The sequence below is a fragment of the Ipomoea triloba genome, chromosome 9, assembly GCF_003576645.1.
Source record: "Ipomoea triloba cultivar NCNSP0323 chromosome 9, ASM357664v1".
NCBI lineage: Eukaryota > Viridiplantae > Streptophyta > Magnoliopsida > Solanales > Convolvulaceae > Ipomoea > Ipomoea triloba.
The window spans coordinates 22,755,298-22,776,362 of NC_044924.1; the positions used below are offsets into that span (position 1 = coordinate 22,755,298).

At 33.6% G+C, this 21,065-nt stretch overlaps 1 protein-coding gene across 1 annotated transcript; it reads left to right on the top strand.

Annotated features, from left to right (window-relative positions):
- Window positions 1–7,898: 7,898 nt before the first annotated feature.
- Window positions 7,899–16,789, top strand: LOC116030761 (brefeldin A-inhibited guanine nucleotide-exchange protein 2-like). The gene is made up of 12 exons (XM_031273089.1): window positions 7,899–9,163; window positions 10,049–10,366; window positions 10,841–11,201; window positions 11,315–11,737; window positions 11,825–12,117; window positions 12,503–12,776; window positions 13,043–13,533; window positions 13,673–13,994; window positions 14,203–14,572; window positions 14,690–15,372; window positions 15,832–16,477; window positions 16,683–16,789. Exons 1-11 carry the CDS (start codon window positions 7,989–7,991, stop codon window positions 16,441–16,443), a joined length of 5,322 nt encoding a protein of 1,773 aa, XP_031128949.1. The 5' UTR covers window positions 7,899–7,988; the 3' UTR covers window positions 16,444–16,477; window positions 16,683–16,789.
- The last annotated feature ends 4,276 nt before the right edge of the window (window positions 16,790–21,065 follow it).

The window sequence follows — 21,065 nt, forward strand, 5'->3', positions numbered from 1 at the left end:
GGCGATTGGAGCATGACGGCGTCGCCTGAAGCGGAAGATGAACAGGACGTCGCCAGGAACTCAGCCTCGTCGTCGCCGCCGCCTCTTCGTCGCAACGCCAATGGCCAAGCCACAACACCACCCACCGTCCGCCTTCGTCGCTCATAGCAATCGGCGACTTGTAGGGAAACAAAAAAACACACGACGGAAGAAGAGAAAAAAATATCACAATTTTATTATTATTATTATTATTATTATTATTATTATTTTAACAGAAGAAATACAAATTCCTCAATGCCAAAAAATTTTTTGGACAATCCGAATATTAAAATAACAGTCCAAAAAATCATATACAAAAACTTAATGTATATGAAATTAAGTTTGATTTTTAGGCAATACAATCAACCAGACAGAGATTGAACTTTTAGGCAATACAATCAACCAGACAGAGATTGATAGAGGCTCTGATACCAAATGTAAGATCAAGAAATACTATCTAAACATGCATAATGAATTTACGAGAAACTTAACTTGTAGCAGCGGAAGCATAGATTGTTGATCTCCAACCATAGTTGATGCCCTTGACTCAAAACCCTAGATGGTGTCCTGGTATTTTCTTAGCAGTGTGAGTACCATATCTGTAGGTATTGTCTGTCCTGCATCACATCAATGCAGGTTTATATAGGCATAATGGTGGATTGGACTAAACCTAGATGTCTAATCCAACCTATAGCTTAATGAGCCTAGTCTACTTGTACCACATTATTAAGGCCCACAATATATATAATATATTGTATTGGGAAAAGTCTTACAACAAATGCAATCGCCTCAAAGTTTATCTTAATCCTAAGTCCTAACACATTTTTTAATTGATGATAGAAGCCCACAGAAATCTCAACTCATTGTCTCCATCAATTTCATGAAAACTAAAAAATAATTATTATTTGCTAAACTAATATTAAATTGGCCCACTTTAAAGACCCATGCCCTGTTTGTAAATCGTTGCTAGCTTATTGGGTTAGAAGATATAATTAATTGATAATATTAACTTATTGTAGAAAAGTATTTTGTAAATTAGCTGTTAGCTGATAGCTGTTTGGTATAATTTATTTTCTCAAAAGGCTAATTGAAAAGGTTGCTTTGAGTAGTCTTTTGAAATTTAGTATTTTAAAGTTATAAAAAGCTTATTAACCAAACACTTATAGTGATTTTTTAACTAAGTCAAACAACTAATAATGGTCAAATATTCTAAAATTGGTAGGCTAATTATTTACCAAACAGGGCCTTACTAATTAAACTTTTCAATTTTTGCATAAGTTATTATGTTTGCATTTATGATGCCAATTTAAAAGATAAATATACCTACTTTTATTTTTGAGAAGAGTTGTACATGCGTATTACGGGACTGATTTAATCGCTAATGTTTGTATTTAAATAAGTAATTCAAAGTATATCAATACAATACTATATATGAGGAGTTCATTATAGTTGACATTAAAATTAATATTTAATTTACACTTTTCTAAAAATAATTATCTAAATACTTATTGTAATTTGTATAGTATCAGGTAGTATATACTATTTTTGGTTGGAATTACTATAAGTTATGTTACTCCTTTTGTTGATAGGTTTGTCACTATCTTCGTCTTTATTGTTTGTCTGCTTATTTTTTGTTGGTAGTGTCTCATGTGCAATTGCACGTGAGGACATTAAAGAGATAATGAAAACGTATGTAAATTTATAAATAATTAATTATTATTAATATAGTGATGTCAAATATTTACATATATTTTATGTCTTATATTAATAAATAGGTGTGTCATTGCAACAAGCATGTTGAGTGGAAGGAAAAAATGTCGTCCACCAAAATGGATTACATGTTCGGTAAGTACTTCATACACTTTGTAAAACAAGCTTATTGGTTTTTATTAATAAAATTTCTTAATTGTATTGTGCTTCCGAATGTAGTGTAATAAACAAAGAGGTACTACCGAATACGACTATTATGTCATGAAGAAATTCATGTTGAAAATTGTTTCCAACTACCTATACAAAGGAATGGATAAGGCAAGTAATTTAATAAAATATCTTTCTCCTTCTAATTTTTAAAAATACTAGCTTATTTACTATTTATCTATTTTGAACTTTGTAGACTTTGGAGAAACAAGGAAGATTGCCCTACACTCAACAAGAGATTGATGAAATTAGAGACACATGCATGATCTAAGTTTCTTATTGATGGAGTTACTAAAATGCTTCTTTATTAGTTTCAAATTGGTTTATGTTTATTACATTGATGTTTATTAGTTTAATGAATTGTGTTATTTATTAGTTTCAAATTAGTTGATGTTTATTAGATTAATAATGTTTGTCAGTTTGATAAATTGTGTTATTTATATTAGTTTCAAAGTATGTAGTTGATGTTTATGTTTATTAGTTTGATGAATTGTGTTATTTATATTAGTTTCAAAGTAGTTCATGTTTATGTTTATTAGTTTGATTTTGAATGTTAAATTACTGCATAGGTTGTGAAAGTTGGTGTGAAGTGTAAATTGTAAAACTGTACAGGTTTTGGTTGAAATAGTAAAATAATTTTAATTATATATATATATATATAGGGGCACGCTCTAATGAGAACGGGTCCCCAGGAAAGAAATAAGAACGATCCACAGCCGTTCACGTGTCCAGATCAACGAATCAGATGTAATTTTAAAAAAACGACGCGGGGGCATATTTCGTAAATAACTCAAACTTTGGTGCAAGTAAATTTGTTATACCGTTAGGTGCAACTAGTTATAACATTAGGTTCACTTAGTATTGATGCTCAGTGTACATTTTACTTGCACCTGTAATATATTTTACATGCACTTGTGCACATATTTTCACTTACGAGTACAAGTAATTTACCTTGTTAACATTCATGCACCTATTTATAACCTTAGGTGCAACTACATCTCGACACGTGGGCCATGGCGTGCTGCAATTCGTTCTCAGTTCTCTCCTGGGCGCATCGTTCTCATTTGAACGCAATCCTCTATATATCACACACACACACACACGACGTCCGTTAATAACTATTAAACGACGTCATATCTATTAAAAAAAAAAAACTTAAACGATGTCTGTTAGTTGCTATTATCCCGACGTCCCGTATATGTTATATGACGTTGGTTGTCTAACCGACATCGTTTCTTTGATGTACAATGTCTGGGGCAACAACGTTTAAAGAAAATCGACGTTAAAAGTGTCAAAAATCCGACGTTAAAAGCCTTATTTGTAGTAGTGTTATCTCCTTGTGGTCATTTGCCATCTAGGATCACAAAACAAATTTTACTCAATGCACATCCCTAAATAGTGGCTGCAAGTTTTTTCTTGTCACCCCAAAAAGTTTGTAGAAAACACAATTGGAACCCAAATACACTAATAATCCTGCCAAATTATCTACCAAATTTTATATAAATTCACATCAAAATTTCCATTTTTAAAGATTTAATAATAATAATAATTTTCGTCACGTCATCAGATATAGATAATGTTATTATAAATCAAAACTTATGGCGTATTTCATGATTTTGCTTTATCTTGCTGTAAGATCAATATGAAAGGTTATAAATACATATATCAATCAATTATTTAGTCATCTAATGCATACAAAAAGATGTGATACTTAAAAAGTTAAAATGAATCACATCTTTACCCATAAATCCTACTGAAGCACTGAGACTCAAACCCGTAACCTGCCATTTGGTAGAGCACTTCGTGCCACTAAATTACAAGGTCATTGGTAATTTTTTTTAAAAACTTAAATTATGAAATATATATATATATATATATATATATATATATATATATATATATATATATATATATAATGAGGATGATAAGAATTAATATAAATATCTTAACTATTCGAGAATTCAAATATGACCACAAACATTATAACAAGAAGAAACCTGGGAAAAAATCACGAGAAACTTACATAATCGTAGAGAATTTCTTTGACTTTTGACAATTTGATTCGAAGTTCTTTATTCTTTCTTGCTCTTTAAGAATTCAAGAGAAATTGTTCGCATTCTTGTTAGAATTTAAATATGATTACAAATACTAAAACATTTAAATAAATCTTCACCTTCGAAAAAAAGAATGGGAGAAAAATTATAGAACTTGAGTAAATTTCATACTTTTATTTGGCCTTAATTCGATCATTAATCATTTAAAATGTAAAAAAAAAAATTAAATCATTTTAGTGCAAGAATAAGGAGAAAATTTAGAAATTTAAACAATAAGCCTATAATATGTCTAAGGCTCTGTTTGACAAAGCTTATTTAAGAGCTTATAGCTTATTTTAAGCTACTAATAAGCTATAAGCTCTGTTTGGTAATGTTCTCAAAATAAGCTAGTAGCTTAAAATAAGAGCTTATTTTGAAATGCTACTTTAGGTAGCTTTTCAAAAATAAGCTAGTAGATTTTTAACTTTTTCCATCTTTATCCTTATTATCTTAAATAAATGACATCCCTTACCCATTTAAATTAAAACCCTTTTGACATTTTCTTTTCATTATGTTTGGTTGTAATTTCAGTTTGACATTTATGTTTGAATATTAATTTTTTTATACACTAATAATATGAATTATAAACATTTTTTTTACTTTATATATTTTCAAATATATATTCTTACTTTATATTTTATTTAAATATATTGATTTCATTATTTTATATTTTAATATATAAACAAACCTATTTAAATTTAAAATTATTTAAATTATATGAAGATGTCCTTTTTAGTCTTTTTACATTTATCAGCTTATCAAAAAGCTAATTTTACCAAACACTTTTAAGCATAACAGCTAGCTTAGCAGCTCTTCAGATTTTAGCTTCGAGCTTATAACTTTTCCGTTTTCAGCTACTTTTTTAGTTAGGTTTGCCAAATATAGCCTAAGTGCGTATTTTATATTTTATCAATAATATAATATAGATAATTTTATCAATGAAAAACATCTTAAAATAAAATATTAGTGATGTCAATTGATACACTTTATTCTTTCCTTTCAAAGGAATCTATACTATATATAAAAATAATATCCTCCTCCCAAATTTTCCCGCCCAAACTTAGTGGCATTTTAGTAAAATCATTTATTTTATTCATTTATTATTTTATTAATTATTCATATATATTTATTCATAAAATCAGTCAATTGCTAAGAACATACCAATTTCATACCCCAATTTCATTCACCTATAATTGATTAATTATCCATATATATTTATGGTAATATGGTAATATTGTTAATATAAATTGGTGATTGGTGATATATTCATAATCTATACTATATATTCCTAAACATATATATTATTCTTAATCAAATCAAGTCATGTATTATAATCTATACTATATGTATAAAATATATTATTTTATATTACTATATTATAATTATAATTATAATATTATAATATTATAATATTATTTTGTAACATCCATACTATTATTTTGAAACCTCCATTATATTATAATATTATAATATTATAATATATTTTCATATATTTTATACGTATAGATTAGAATATATTTTGAAATGGAATTTAAAAATTAGGAAAAATATATTCTAATCTATATGTATAAAATATATTATTTTATATTAAAAGAACGAAAAAAATGTAAAAAAAAAAAAGTCTCCAGATCGGTGAAAAAAGGCATGAAGCACGTGTTACTATGAAAGTTATACATCTTTATAATAATAATAATAATAATAATAATAATAATAATAATAATTGGAACAAATTATAATTTATACATAGGATTACAAATTTCATTTAGAATTAATAATTAAAAATTTTAAGTAATTAATAATACTTTCCTTTTGAAAAATTAACAAATTTATAATTCTCACCATTTTTTCCTATAAATACAATGGATTGTTGATTTTGAAAATCATAATTATTCAATTTGCACTGTCTGTGTCTTCTTCCCGTTCTATGTGAAATCATATATTGGCGGCTCTCTTATTTTCTTCTTCCACCGCCCTGTAAATATAATGGATTGTTGTTGCATCCATTATAATATCGATTATAATATCATTTTACAATATCGATTTTATGATAACTATTATTTGTTGAAGCACAAGATTGTTTTTGTTTTAATACTTTGACATTAGTCTCAGTGTTTATACTTCGATTTATGTATGTGTATGAAATATTTGTCATAGTATGAACACATGGTGTTGATGGAGTTACTAACAAGAGTCATCTAGAGCCGGAGAAGAAGATATGCAAAGGAGTCGGTGACAACCAGAAGAAATGAGGGGTTTGACTTGTGATGTTTTTTGAATTCAATAAAATAATAGCACACTTTTTAATTGTAAAATTCAATGTTTCCTTAGAACATTTATATTTGATTTTGAAGTAATTATTAATTTTTTTTCTCAATTTACCTTACAATATTGTATGGCATATATATATATATATATATATATGCTTTCCTCCTCATTTTCTTCTTCTTCTTAACTTTGTTTTATCATTTTTATTAATACCTAATAATAATTATCATAAATACTTATTAATAAATGTAAATTTATATAAGATAATTATATTAATTATTATTAATTATTAAAAAATATATAATTTATGTGTACTATCTTAATTATATACGGGAGGTGGTGGCAATACTGACTCTTATGCTTCAATAGGTTGAGAAAGTAGTTATGAACAGATACTGCATTGTAATAGAGTTAGTAGTATTCACAAAAAAAAATCTTAATTATATCTTAGTTATAAAAATTCTACCTAATAATTTTAATATTACAAGGGACACAATAAATATCGTAAATAATGTTTAATAATTGTAAATCTGTATTAGGCAATAAAAACTAATACTTAATTATTAAGTCAATTATAAAATTTTTTGTACAATAGACACATTATTTTTTAATTATTTTGGTTTGATAATATTATTTCTTATTCATAAAAAAATTAAAGCAATACTTTTAGTACTACGGATGTGACTAAGGATTATCTTAATTATTAATGATATGTATTTAGCTTAGTAATAAAAAGACATAAAATATATGAATTAACACTGTATTTAACACTTTAGTTTTACTATGGTATTCAACATAGAGATAGTATCAATTAACATGCTCTTCCTTCTATTTTTGGTTTTAGACTTTTCCTAATAAAATTTTTAAGTAATCAATTTCAACACTAATATACAAATCTTATAATTTCAAATAAATGTAAAATTTTAAATATTAGAATTGTTTATAATTTCATCAATAATTTTAGGATGTTTTTTCCACATAGAAAATATTATAAGCCATTATAAATACTATTAAATATTTTACAAAGTCAAATCCTTTATATTGTATTAAACAAATCCTATATGTTTGCTAATAAGGTGGTAGTGTATATATAGGGGTAAATAATAAAAATAGGAGCACAAAATGGTTCTCACAAGTTATTGAAAAAGAACTTTTAATGCAAAAACGGTCATGTGATATAAATTATGTTACATATAAAATTTTTTAAAATAAATACAATCAAATGAGTCATATATTATTATTGATACTTTTGCATTGATCTTATAATCAAATAAACATACACTCTCAAATATTATAAATTATAATTATTTATAGATTAACCTTTAATTTTATTATTTTAGATATATAATATACAAAATTAATCCGTGCATCGCACGGGTAATTTACTAGTTATATTTAAAAAAAAAATATTCTTGTTTCCATAATCGGCACTTTCCATCTTCATCAATATTGGACTTGGTGTGGCAAAACAGCCAATCCCGCAACCGCGATCTGGACGCAAATAATCATCCATTTCTGATTCTAATTCTTCTATCTCCTAAGCACGCCATTGCCATTTCTGATTGTAATTCCTCTCCTAAGCAATGCCGCGATGCCACCAACGCCCCCACATTATGGAGATTCGTCAGCCATTGTAGCTTTGCTATTATTACAATAATAATAATATAATATTGTGTTGTGTAACTGAATTTGGGAATGGCTTCTTCTTCTACGGAAGCCGATTCCCGCCTGAACCAAATCCTAGTCCCAGCCCTCGAGAAGATCATCAAGAACGGCTCATGGCTGAAGCACTCTAAGCTCGCGCATGAGTGCAAATCCGTTATCGAACGCTTCTCATCGCCTATCAAAGCCCCAAGCACTCCTGCTTCAGCTCCCACTTCCCCTTGTAGCCAATGGGACGCCTCCCTCCCTGGCGTCCTCGCCGACTTCTCCCTCGCTAATTCCGAGCTCTTCCTCAGCCCTCTCATCACCGCTTTGGCCTCCGGCAACCTTCACATAGCCGAGCCTGCTCTCGACGCACTCCAGAAGCTCATTACCCATGGCTACCTACGGGGCGAGGCTGACCCGACTGGCAGCCCCGGCGCTAGGCTTTTAGCGAAGCTCATCGAGGCTGTCAGCAAATGCCTTGAACTTGGCGACGATCACGTCGAATTGCTTGTTATTAAGACCGCTTTATCCTCTGTCACATCACTATCGCTGCGAATCCAGGGAGATTCTCTCCTACAGGTTGTGAGGACTTGCTACGATTTATGCTTGGCGAGTAAAAATGTGATGAATCAGGCTACTGCCAAGGCATCGTTGATCCAAATTCTGGTGATTGTGTTCCAGAGGATGGAGGCGGACTCTACTACCATCCCGCTCCGGCCTATTGCAGTGGCGGAATTGATGGAGCCAGCAGAGAAGGGTGATGGAGATGGGACTATGACAATGTTTGTCCAGGGTTTTATAACTAAAATTATGTCAGATGTGGATGGGATGTTGATCACCTCTCCTCTGAGTACAAACGCAGATGGTGTTGCTTACAGTATGGCGTTTGATGCTACCGCTTCCAGTGTGGAGATGGCTAATAACCCTGCTGATGTACTGGATTCAACAGACAAGGATATGCTGGATGTGAAGTACTGGGAGATCAACATGTTCAAGACGGCTCTGGAGGGCAGGAAAGAGGAGTTGATGGATGGTGATGGGGAGAGGGATGATGATTTGGAAGTTAAAATTGGGAATCAGCTGAGACGGGACGCTTTCTTGGTTTTCAGAGCATTATGTAAGCTGTCCATGAAGACACAGTTGATGAAGGGGAAGATTGTGGCTCTGGAGTTGCTCAAGATACTGTTGGAGAATGCAGGAACAGTTTTCAGGACAAGTGAAAGGTTTGGACTTTGGACTGACTGTTAAGATGGCTTTAGTGCCCATTGTTGTACATTTTATTGTTGGGGTCAGTGAAAGCTTTAGTTCAAAACTTTATGTTTATGATAATGCCAGCACGCCTTAAATGTGCAATGAATATGCATATTTATAGGCAATAATTGAAAAGCTACTATCTGCTAAATATCCGAAGAGTTTAGAAGAATGCCTATATGATTCATGTGTGTTTGTGATGAATATAAACTTGTTCCGATAATTATGTGAATCTAGGTTGATATGATGGAAACCCTTTTGGTAACATTACTTTGGTGAGACAGTTCATGAAGATAGCACAGAAAATGTAGGAATATCAGTTCCCCCAAACAGAAACCAAGTCATTTCAAGTATTGTTTCAATTAAGCATTGATGCAGACCTTTTCTTTGCAATATGGTGAAATTTTCTATAAAAGCTATCTTCTCATAGAATACTGGTTGGGTTTAAGGTACTTGTTTTGATAAAAATGTGTTTGATAATTTGGCCATTACCTAATTAACATTTAGCAATAATATTAGAGAATGATGTCATGAACCTTATTGTTTTAAGGAAAGGTGACTTGAAGACTTGCTTTTGTTTGTTTGGGAACCATGAATAAAATCAGTAATTTGATCAGTCAGCTTTGTAAAGTGACCATAAAAAAAATCCTTCTTGTAAGGGAGCTGCAACAAAAGGTGAGGCACGTTTATATTTTGTCTGCCAATTGTTGAACTTCTCCTTTTCCCATGTGTAGGGTTCTGTTCATGTTTTGCATCATTCAAATTATGAAATCAGATACTTGATATATTTCTTTCGATAATTAATTTTGATCTTTAATCTTAAATTTTGCTATTGACTTTACTTTTCTGTGTTACAGATTTTTAGGTGCCATTAAGCAATATTTGTGTTTGTCACTACTGAAAAACAGTTCTTCAAGCCTTATAACTCTTTTCCGGCTCTTGTGCTCAATTTTCATTAGTCTGGTTTCAAGATTTAGAGCTGGATTGAAGGCAGAAATTGGAGTGTTTTTTCCCATGATTGTCCTCAGAGTACTGGAAAATGTTTCTCAACCAAATTTTCAGCAGAAAATGATAGTACTTATGTTCCTTGAGAAGCTTTGTGTAGACTCCCAAATATTTGTAGATATATTCCTTAACTATGATTGTGATGTCCAGTCTTCAAACATATTTGAGAGGTGCGGTCTTTACTCCTTGCATAGTTTAATGCTTATTTGGTCCACGTAGATAAGAGGCAAAAAGATATATTTTAAGAACTTAAATATAGAATTATTTTGAAAAGCTTTTATTATGTTTGGTAGACATATTTGATAAGTTCTACTAAAGACAGATAAGTTTGTTTTGCTGAACTTCTTTTTTCATTTAAAGATGATAAAATTACCATAAAGGACATTTGTTTTCTTTTCTTTTGTTTTTCTTTAAAAAAAAAAAAAATTCTTTTGTTTCATGTCCTATTTCAAATCCTGCTGTAACCCCATATTGTTCTTTCATCCAAGTAAATAATGGCATATCTTCATCAATAAATCCACCAAAATTAGTTGGACATGTTAAAACCCACTGTGGTATGCTTTTGATGCTTCAAAAATGCTCACTGCTTAATCATCATACTGCATTCAGAGTTAAATATTTGTGTCATCCTAATTATCTTTCAGGATGGTAAATGGGCTTCTTAAAACTGCTCAAGGTGCCCCACCAGGTACGGTGATGACACTCTTACCCCTACAAGAAGCAACCATGAAGCTGGAAGCTATTAAATGCTTAGTGGCCATCTTAAAATCTATGGGAGACTGGATGAACAAACAACTAAGAATTCCAGATCCTCATTCTGCAAAGAAATATGAGACATCTGAAATTGATTTTGAACCATTAAGTCCTTTTGGAAATAATGCTTATGTAAATAATGGAGATAGGAGTGATGCTGTTAAAACATCAGATTCTCATTCTGAAGCCTTCATTGAAGTTTCTGATGCTTCAACAATTGAGCAGTATCATTCTTACAAGCTTGAACTTCAGGTAGGAAACATTGAATGCCCTTGAATAACAGTTGAGTAGTTTTGTTTGCTTATCCTCTTTCAACAAACTGTTTTTATGGATTATGGAAGCTAATGTATAATAACTCATTGCAGGAAGGTATATCTCTTTTTAATTGCGAACCAAAGGAAGGCATCAATTTCCTGATAAATGAAAATAAATTGGGAAACTCAGTGGAGGAGATAGCCTCTTTCCTTAAAAATACCTTGGGTTTGAATAAGACTTCAATTGGTGATTATCTAGGGGAAAAAGAGGACTTATCACTAAAAGTAATGCATGCATATGTGGATTCCTTTGACTTCCATAGTGTGGAGTTTGATGAGGCAATCAGGGCCTTTCTACATGGGTTCAGATTGCCATGTGAGGCGCAAAAGATAGATCGTATAATGGAAAAGTTTGCTGAACGTTATTGTAAATGTAATCCAAAGGCCTTTTCAAGTACGGATACTGCATATGTCCTTGCTTACTCTGTCATAATGCTTAATGCTGATGCTCATAGTCCCATGGTCAAGAGCAAGGTAAACTTATTTTCTTATATTAAAGAGATACTTACCTGTTATTCTAACTTAGAACAATTCTTATTCATATTCTTTTAAACTATGCAGATGTCAGCTGATGATTTTATAAGGAACAATCATGGGATTGATGATGGCAAAGATTTGCCAGAGGAGTACTTGAGATCTTTATTTGAGCGAATATCAAGAAATGAGATCAAAATGGAGGATGAAGATAGTTTGGCTGTTCAACGTAGGCGGTCTGTGGACTCTAACAAAATTTTAGGCTTAAATAGCATCCTGGATATTGTGGCCCACAAGCGAGTGGAAGAAAATATAGAGACCAGTGATGATCTCATTAAGCACATTCAGGAACAATTTAAAGAAAATGCTCCAAAATCCGAGTAAGATTAACTAGCGCATTCTTCTTTGCCTGACGTGTGAGAAATTTTCCTGCTCTGAGTTGCCACTAGCTGCTTAAAGTGGTGGGAATGACTTTTCCCATTTCTTCTATAGTTGTTAAGAGTCCCACATTGAAAATATAAGAGAGAATATATGAGTTTATAAGGCCATGGATTAGACTAACTAATTGATTGGATTCAATCTTTTAGTGTGGTTTGGCCCATGTGTATTATAGCCAGTTGAGTGGCCTTGGCTCAATCTTAGTTTATAACAGTTCTGTTAAATATAATATAAAATTATCCATATAGGTGTCATCTGCTGCCTCTTGTTTTATTTTTTCCATAAATAGTTTACCACCTTCGTAAACTTGTTCTCTGCAATTTGTAGGTCAGTTTTTTATCAGGCAACAGATGTGGTGATCCTAAGGTTCATGATTGAGTCATGCTGGGCTCCAATGTTGGCTGCTTTCAGTGTTCCTCTTGACCAAAGTGATGAGGAAGTTGTAATAGCTCAGTGTTTGAAAGGCTTTCGTTATGCTATTCACATCATTGCAGCTATGTCCATGAAAATGCATAGAGATGCTTTTGTGATATCTGTTGCAAAGTTCACTTCCCTTCACTCACCTGCAGATATCAAACAAAAAAATATTGATGCCATAAAGGTTTGTATTTGTTTATTATATTCCATGCTTATCAAATGAGTTATGAATGGGTTAAGGTTTTCATTAATGAATGGCAATTGCTGATGCTCATAAAAGTCATAGTTAGGTTCAGGGCTTTACTTAGCGGTATGTTAAAGCTCCTTTCCAGGTATTTCACCTAGGTTTTAATACATCTCCCCGTGAGATATACCCAAAACGGCCAAAAGAAAATGAAAATCCTAAATATTTTTCATTTTCTGGTTAAGTGATAGTTATGTTTCAAACAGGCAATAGTGACAATTGCAGATGAGGACGGAAATTACTTAGAGGATGCATGGGAACATATATTCACATGTGCTTCTCGGTTTGAGCATTTGCATCTCATATGGGAGGGTGCTCCTCCAGATGCCATATTCTTTGCACTTCCTCAGAATGATCTTGACCATTCGAAACAAGCCAAATCAAATAGTCTGAAAAAGAAAGGACCTGGGAAAATAAAAAATGCAGCTTCTTCTATGAGAAGGGGTTGTTATGATAGTGCTGGTGTCAGTGGCAGTGCTGTTGCTGAGATTACCTCTGAACAGATGAATAAATTGGTCTCTAACTTGAACATGTTTGAACAAGTTGGTGAAATGAGCCACATATTCATTAGGAGCCAAAAGTTGAACAGTGAGGCAATAGTTGACTTTGTCAAGGCTTTGTGTAAGGTGTCTATGGATGAATTGCGACCTACATCAAATCCTAGGATTTTCAGCCTCGCGAAGATGGTTGAGATTGCGTATGTCCACTTTCCTCTGTTGTTCCTAGTGCTGCTCTTCTTTTGAATAGAATTCTGGTTTCAGCTTAATGTTCTTTATTTCTGAATAGTGGTAAACATTTGTGATGGATTTTTTTTCCTTCTTTTTTTACATAAACAGGCACTACAACATGGATAGGGTCAGGCTTGTTTGGTCAAAAATCTGGAATGTACTTTCTGATTTCTTTGTGGACATTGGCTGTTCTGAAAACCTTTCAATTGCCATATTTGCAATGGACTCTTTACGCCAGTTGTCAATGAAATTCCTGGAGCTGGGGGAACTGACTAATTATAATTTTCAGAATGAATTTATGAAACCCTTTGTGATTGTTATGCAAAAGAGCAGTGCTATTGAAATCAGAGAGTTAATAATCAGATGTGTGTCTCAGATGGTTTTGTCTCGAGTTAATTATGTGAAGTCAGGATGGAAAAGCATGTTCATGGTATTGAATCCCTCCTAATACTTTCACCTCATAATTACATTTCTTTTAGCTTTCTATGATAAATCCTGCTGCTTTTGTTTTATTTAATTAATTGATTGGTTATAAAGATACTTGGGGAAATATTTGTTGGCGAATATTTTCTTTTCATGTTAATTTTATTTTAGCTCTTTTTGTTAAGATATAGGAAATTTTTGGTGAATGTTTTCAGGTTTTTACTACAGCTGCTTATGATGGCCACAAAAGCATTGTGCTTCTAGCCTTTGAAATAATGGAAAAGATTGTTCGAGATTGTTTTCCATATATTACTGAGACTGAGAGGGCTTTCACAGTTTGTGTTAATTGTCTTGTTGCATTCACAAGTAGTAGACCCAATCAAAACATTAATCTTAATGCCTTTGCTTTATTACGTTTCTGTGTGGATAAACTTGCTAAAGGAGATCTCGACTCTTCAAAGAACAAGGACAAAGAAACTTCAGGAAGTATCTCTAAACTGCAGAAGGGAAATGATAAAACAAATGAAAATGGGGAGTTAGCAAACAAGGAGGATCATTGTTATTTATGGTTTCCATTGTTGGCTGGTAAGGAAATCTTAACTTTCAGTTTTATGATTTTATGGAGGCTTCAAATTGACCCAGATCTGATACTTGAATTATTTATTATTCTTTTGAGTTACTTATTTTGATTCATTTTCACAGGATTGTCTGAATTAAGCCTTGACCCAAGTCCTGAAATCAGGAAGAACGCTCTAGAAGTGCTCTTTGATTCTTTACGCAACTATGGTCATCATTTCTCTTTACCACTGTGGGAAAGGATCTTCGAATCTGTCTTATTTCCGATCTTTAACTACGTTCAACTTACTATTAATCCTTCTGGTGAAAACTCACTGGAGCAAGAATTAGATGGTGATGAAGGCAAACATGATCAAGATGTGTGGCTTTATGATATGTGCACACTGACTTTCGAAGTGATTGTGGATCTTTTTGTTAAGTTTTATGACACCATAAATCCACTCATGTGGAAGGTGCTGACGATATTGGTGAGTTTTATTAAGCATCCTCACCAGGGCCTTGCTGGTATCGGCATTACTTCTGTTGTTCGTCTGATCAGCAGTGCTGGGAATCTATTCTCTGAAGACAAGTGGTTTGAAGTAGTTTCATTTCTTAAAGAAGCTGCTCATGCTACACTTCCTGATTTCTCTTTTATTCTAATTGAAAATAATAAGTTTTGGACAGAGGAGGAAATTCTGAGCAGGAACACAGGAGAATCAGCTGCAACAGATACACCTGATGATGATAAACGACACCTGAGGCTTCATCATCTATACACTTCTATTTCGGATGTCAAGTGTAGGGCTGCTGTTCAATTTTTAATAGTTCAGGTAGCCAGAGGAGACAGTATACTGATATTTTTTTTTAAAAAAATATTTGAATTTTTTATAAAGTAAGACCCCAGATGCATTTTGCTACTGATCCCCCAAACAAACTTCCTTTTCTTCATTTATTCTTATTTTATTTTTATTTTATATTTTAAAATTTTTTGCATGCATCAAGCTAACATAGATGGTGTAGGGGTAGGCTGTATTACTGGAGTGTGGGGAATGGAAGAAGTAGAAATATGCAGAGCTAATTGATGTTTTACATTCTCCCTCTCTTCCAAAGCTTTAACTCTTTCATAGTTGGGGCAGGAATTATCATATATTAATCAACCCACATAGCACTATCCTGGCTGCCAGCCAAAACACAAGATAAACAACTTTCAGTGCATTCCTGTTATATTTCTGTGAAGATTCAATGCAGATAAGTATCTTACAGAATTTGGTTACTTCCTAAAATTGCAGGCAGTAGTGGAGATTTATAACATACATAGACAGCAGCTTTCCGCAAAAAATGTTGTTGTCCTCTTTGATGCTGTGCATACTGTGGCATTTCATGCTCACGAGATAAACAGTGATGCCATATTGCGGTCAAAGCTGCATGAACTTGGCTCCATGACCCAGATGCAGGACCCTCCATTATTGCGCCTTGAAAACGAGTCTTATCAAAGTTGTCTCACAGTTTTAAAGAATCATGCAATTGACAGACCTCCCAGTTCTGAAGAGTCTGAAATAGAGGCCTACTTTGTCAACCTATGCCAGGAGGTCCTGCAGTTTTATATTGAAGTTGCATGCTCTGGACCACTATTTGAGTCATCTGTTCGTGCACGGACTTGTTGGTTGGTTCCCTTAGGTTCTGGTAAACGGAGGGAGTTGGCTGCACGGGCACCTCTCGTTGTTTCAGCTTTGCAGGCTATTTGTAGTTTAGGAGAATCATCGTTTAGAAAAAACTTGTCTTGCTTCTTCCCATTACTCACAAGCTTGGTAAGTTGTGAGCATGGATCAAATGAGGTTCAACTAGCCCTTAGTGATATGTTCAGCTCATCGGTGGGCCCAGTTCTACTTACATCACATTGAGAGTGGCTTGATCTGACATCCGCGATTTTTAGATGTATGATATTTTCATTATTACTATACCTTTCAGTTTTTAACTATGGGAAATATATAGTTTCCATAGGGAATCAAGAAATTGTTTATTTTTAAGCTTAGGTGTTACAGATGTGCTTGACAGTTGACACTTCCTTGACAACCACCAATTTGGCAGTGTGGTTTTTGGTGTTCTTTCAGGCTGTTTATCTGTTTCTGCTCTCTTACAGGTGGGCTGTTGGCCTATAAGGCATCATTTATACCTCTGGAGATCAAGCTAGGCTGCTCTGCTGGTGTGATTGGGGGACCTCCTGTCCTTTGAAATGCTAACATTCACTTCCTCAGGTAACTCTCTCTATTCTATCCATGCTTCCTTTTGCTACATTCTCCTGATAGAACTGTTGAGCATATAATATAATATATAAACATAAATGTACAGTCTAATTATCAACTTAGACTTTAGTTGAGATGAAACACATGCTTTGGGGGCGTGTTAAGCATATAATATATAAACATGAATATGTAATCCAACTATCAGCTTAAACTTTTAGTTGTTTCTGATTATAGCGTTGTAAATGATAGGACAACACAATGGATGATATGTCCTCCTCATTTCACGTTTATCTTCTCAACATATACTCCAAACTTGAAAGCTATTCGCGTCTAGGAAGTAGAGTATCATTCGTTTCACGATCATCGTGCAATGGGAGTTGATGTTCTAAAACCTATTCATTTGATTTGGTGGAAGCTAAGGGATGTTTTAATTGGCTAATTTCAGTTTTCAGGATTCAGGATTCAGATGTCATCCTACGTACATTTGTTATTTGGAATGTTTAGGGAGGAGCAGATGTGTTTGTATCACTTCTCATCTATATTTGAAATACTGTAGAAATGTAGTCTAAGAGCAGTTTTGCAGCACTGATGATTATCTATTGATAGTTTTAGAGGTTTTTTTTTTACCTTCTATACAGGAATATCTTAATTATATGCTTTTATTTTGCCTTTTGTTCAAACAATTTCATCTTTTTAAGGAGGGTATAGACTCTTGATTGCAGTGACATTTCTATTTTTTCAAAAGCTTTTAATTTATAGTAGGATGGAGTTTGGTAAAATTTTAATTAAAATTGAGAATTAAAAGTAGATAAGTCATTATACTTAAAGATATCAAGTTCCTGTATATCTTAGAAGCAACCAGATGAAATGCAGGGATCTTCTTTCTTTTTATAAAATGAATGAAATATAATTGACAGAAGAAATAATTCACTCTAATCTGGAGAGCTAGCAGCCTTGGTCGAATGTAAATATGTAATGTTGGCTCATATTTTTTAAAGAGAATTGATCTAGTTATACATAAGTTTCGACTTAGTTCTTTAGTTATGACTTTATTCATTTTTTACTCCTTAATTATGAGCTAAGTGACGAGTTTAGTCCCCGACGTGACGTTAAGTTTCCGTCTCAACTTGACGGAAAACTCAAAAATACATATTATTGGAGGGGTAAAGCAGAAAATTAACATTTGCTTATTCTCCTTATATTGAAACTACTTTCGCAACATTATTTTTCATTTTCCAGCCTCCGATTTAGAGGTTTTTCAACTCCAAAAGCATTTTAATAACTCTTGTATTACTTGTTAGAAACATGGGTCTTGTATAAGGAACTTGAGACTCAGTACAAACAAAGGGAACACTTGATTACCGTCTTCAGGCGTGTGAAACACAATATCCTAAAAGTTTTTTATTTATGTTACTAAGCAACAAGGGTAATCAAACCAGGACTTTTGAAATACAAGAAAATGTCAAATTTCTCAGGTTGCTTTTATGATAAATTCACCAAGAGAGAAACTTGAGATTTTTAGTATGTAAAAGTTCATCCGTAAACTATGCAGTAGTTTAGTCAAGAATTGTATATCCTAGCAAATATGAAAATTCTATTATATATAATCATTGGGCATCCTCTCATCTGACCTTTTAAAACCAGAGTAATGAATGTGGAATCTAAATGGCATGTATTCGATCATGATTTTCATAAATATTTAAAAGAGTAAATTGTCATATTTTGGTCCACTGACTATTGGAGTATTGTTAATTACTATCCACGACTTTCAAAACTGTTAATTTCGTACCTTAACTATGCATTTTTTATCAATTTCGGTCACGCAGGTCAATTTGCCGGTGTGATCAAAATAAATTAAGTCATCAATTATTCTTAAATGGAAGGGACAAAAATGTCATTGAAAATGTTACTGGAGAGAAATGGGTGGCTTTTCTTTAAGCTTGGGTTTTCTGTTACTAGTTTCTTTCTTCCAGACATGTTTACTCGAAAATGTTGTTGTTACTGATTCTTCTCCCGGTTTTAGGAAACCAAGAGAAGAATTTGAAATCATCATCGGCGGCGACGGCACTCCCCCGGAAGCTCCTCCTCTCAACAACCAAAATGGACCCCCTTCTCCTCCTGAACCGCTTTGCCCTCCCCCTCCGCCACCATCGCCACCACCTCTGATCTTCGAGAACGCTCACCTTGAGATTGCCTATTATACAATTCAGAGGTTTAAAAAAAATAAAAAAAGAAGAAGAAGAAAATCACATATGACCCGTTGGGCGTTACCAAAACTTGCTACGGGCCTAAAATATGCAATTACAAAGTCTTTAAAAACATTTATGAACTTTAAAAGTTTGGATGTATTCAATTCAAACTTTTAGGGAGTTTTTAAAAATTGGGCGGTATTCGATTAAGAATTTTAAAGAGTCTTTAAAATCAGGTGTTTTCGATTAGGGCTTTTAAAGAGTTTTTAAAATTCGGGTGGTTTTCAAAAAGTTATGAACTTTGACATACTTTTTATTTTAAGACTTTTCCTCTCAAATATAAATACTTGAAATCTATCACTCAACCCCAATATTTCTAAACATTCTTTCATACTAACTAGTAACTATGAATGATTTATCTCTCTATCTAAACTCTATTTATTTTGTCAATCCCTATTTAGACTCTATAAACTCTATGCCTAAATTCAATAGATTATTTTTTCTTCAATATCATACACTTTTCTTCATGCCTAAGCTCTACAACATTTTTCTCTCTCCTAAACTTTACAAGCTTTTTGTTCATTTAAAAATGTTACATTAGTTTTTTCTTCATTATTGTTTGTGTATTCCAATAGAAGACATTAATATGTAAAAACACAGTTGAATATTATGTTGAGTATTATTATTTTTCTTGTAATATTATATCAATTAGTGAAAAGTAATATTCAATAGATATCGCCTCTTTTGAGCCACATGCCTTAATCCCGAGTCGACAGTCAATTTATGAATAATGATAGCTCGATTGACTCCCGGCATGTCCTCGGGTCCCCAAGCGAATATTTTTTTGAAGTCCCTCAGTACTTGAATGACTGCCTTCCTTATCTCTTCGGGAAGCCCGACTCCAATTCTCACTTTTCTTTTTGGTCGGTCTAGATCAAGAATGACTTCTTCCAGCTCGATCGCCGGCTCTAAGCGATCGACCGGCTTCTCCTTTGCTTGGTGAGCGATAGAATTTATTCACAAATCCTTCTCTCTCACTCGTTGATAGTCTTGTAAATAACAGCTCCTTGCCATCTTCTGGTCACATCTCACTACACCGACTCTCATCGGTGTGCGAAATTTCATACATAGGTGCTCGATTGAGATTAACACTCCCAAATCCTCTAAGCCTAGCCGACCAAGAATGATATTATGCACGCATTCTAAACCGACCACCATGAACTCCATATCCATCTTCCTCACATTGGGCCAGGTTCCTAGTTCGAGTATCAACGAGGTAGACCCCTCGGAATTAATCAAATCTCTAGTGAAGCCAGCCAATGAAGTTTTTATAGGGCATAATCGTTCCATAGGAATTCCCAACTTTTTGTATGTGGCCAGGTACATGACATTCATAGTGCTTCCTATATCGACCAATACCCTTCGGACCATCGTCCCGTGAACATCCATCGCAGTGACTAGTGCATCATGATGCGGAGTCGGACCCTATGGCAGGTCATCATTAGTGAACGTGATGGGCTCTCAGTATCGTCTCTGCCTGTTAGATTCCTGGGTGGCCACGACCCCAATGTACAATTGTCTGGCCCATGCCTTCCGGGCGCCTGCCATATCTCTACCTTCTAGGCCGCCCACGATCATGTTGATGAGAGGCTTGCCCTTCTAATATTTATTGTTCTCTCCTTCTACCATGGGTTGTTTGCCTTTGCATGTCGTCCTCTCAACTGGCTGAGGGGTATTGTCTCTTCGCCATGGCGGACCGGGACGACGCCACTGATTGGCCGATTGCCCACGCTGGATTAGCTTTTCAAGCTCATCCTTTAATAATTCACAATTTTTTGTCGAGTGTGAGCTGTTCTGATGATATCGGCAATACGGGGCACGCTCGTCTAGCACTTGCGGGGTATCCCCTAGGCAGACAGGCGGTGGAGGTGGTAACTGTTCTCGCACTTCTTTAATGAGCTGTACAGGCGGCCGATAGCTATTCGGTCCTAGCCTATCATGTACTCGCCTTGAGCTTATTCGTCGAGTAACGACTCCTTCTGCATGACCACGGGTCGGGGTCATTTCAAAGCCACCCCGGGTTGCTTTCTC

Excerpts from the sequence above, each read along its gene's own strand:
- LOC116030761 (XM_031273089.1), top strand. The coding sequence starts at position 7,989 with ATGGCTTCTTCTTCTACGGAAGCCGATTCCCGCCTGAACCAAATCCTA. Across the intron at positions 13,995-14,202 it reads GATGGAAAAGCATGTTCATG|GTTTTTACTACAGCTGCTTA; the intron begins GTATTGAATCCC and ends GAATGTTTTCAG. Across the intron at positions 14,573-14,689 it reads ATGGTTTCCATTGTTGGCTG|GATTGTCTGAATTAAGCCTT; the intron begins GTAAGGAAATCT and ends TCATTTTCACAG.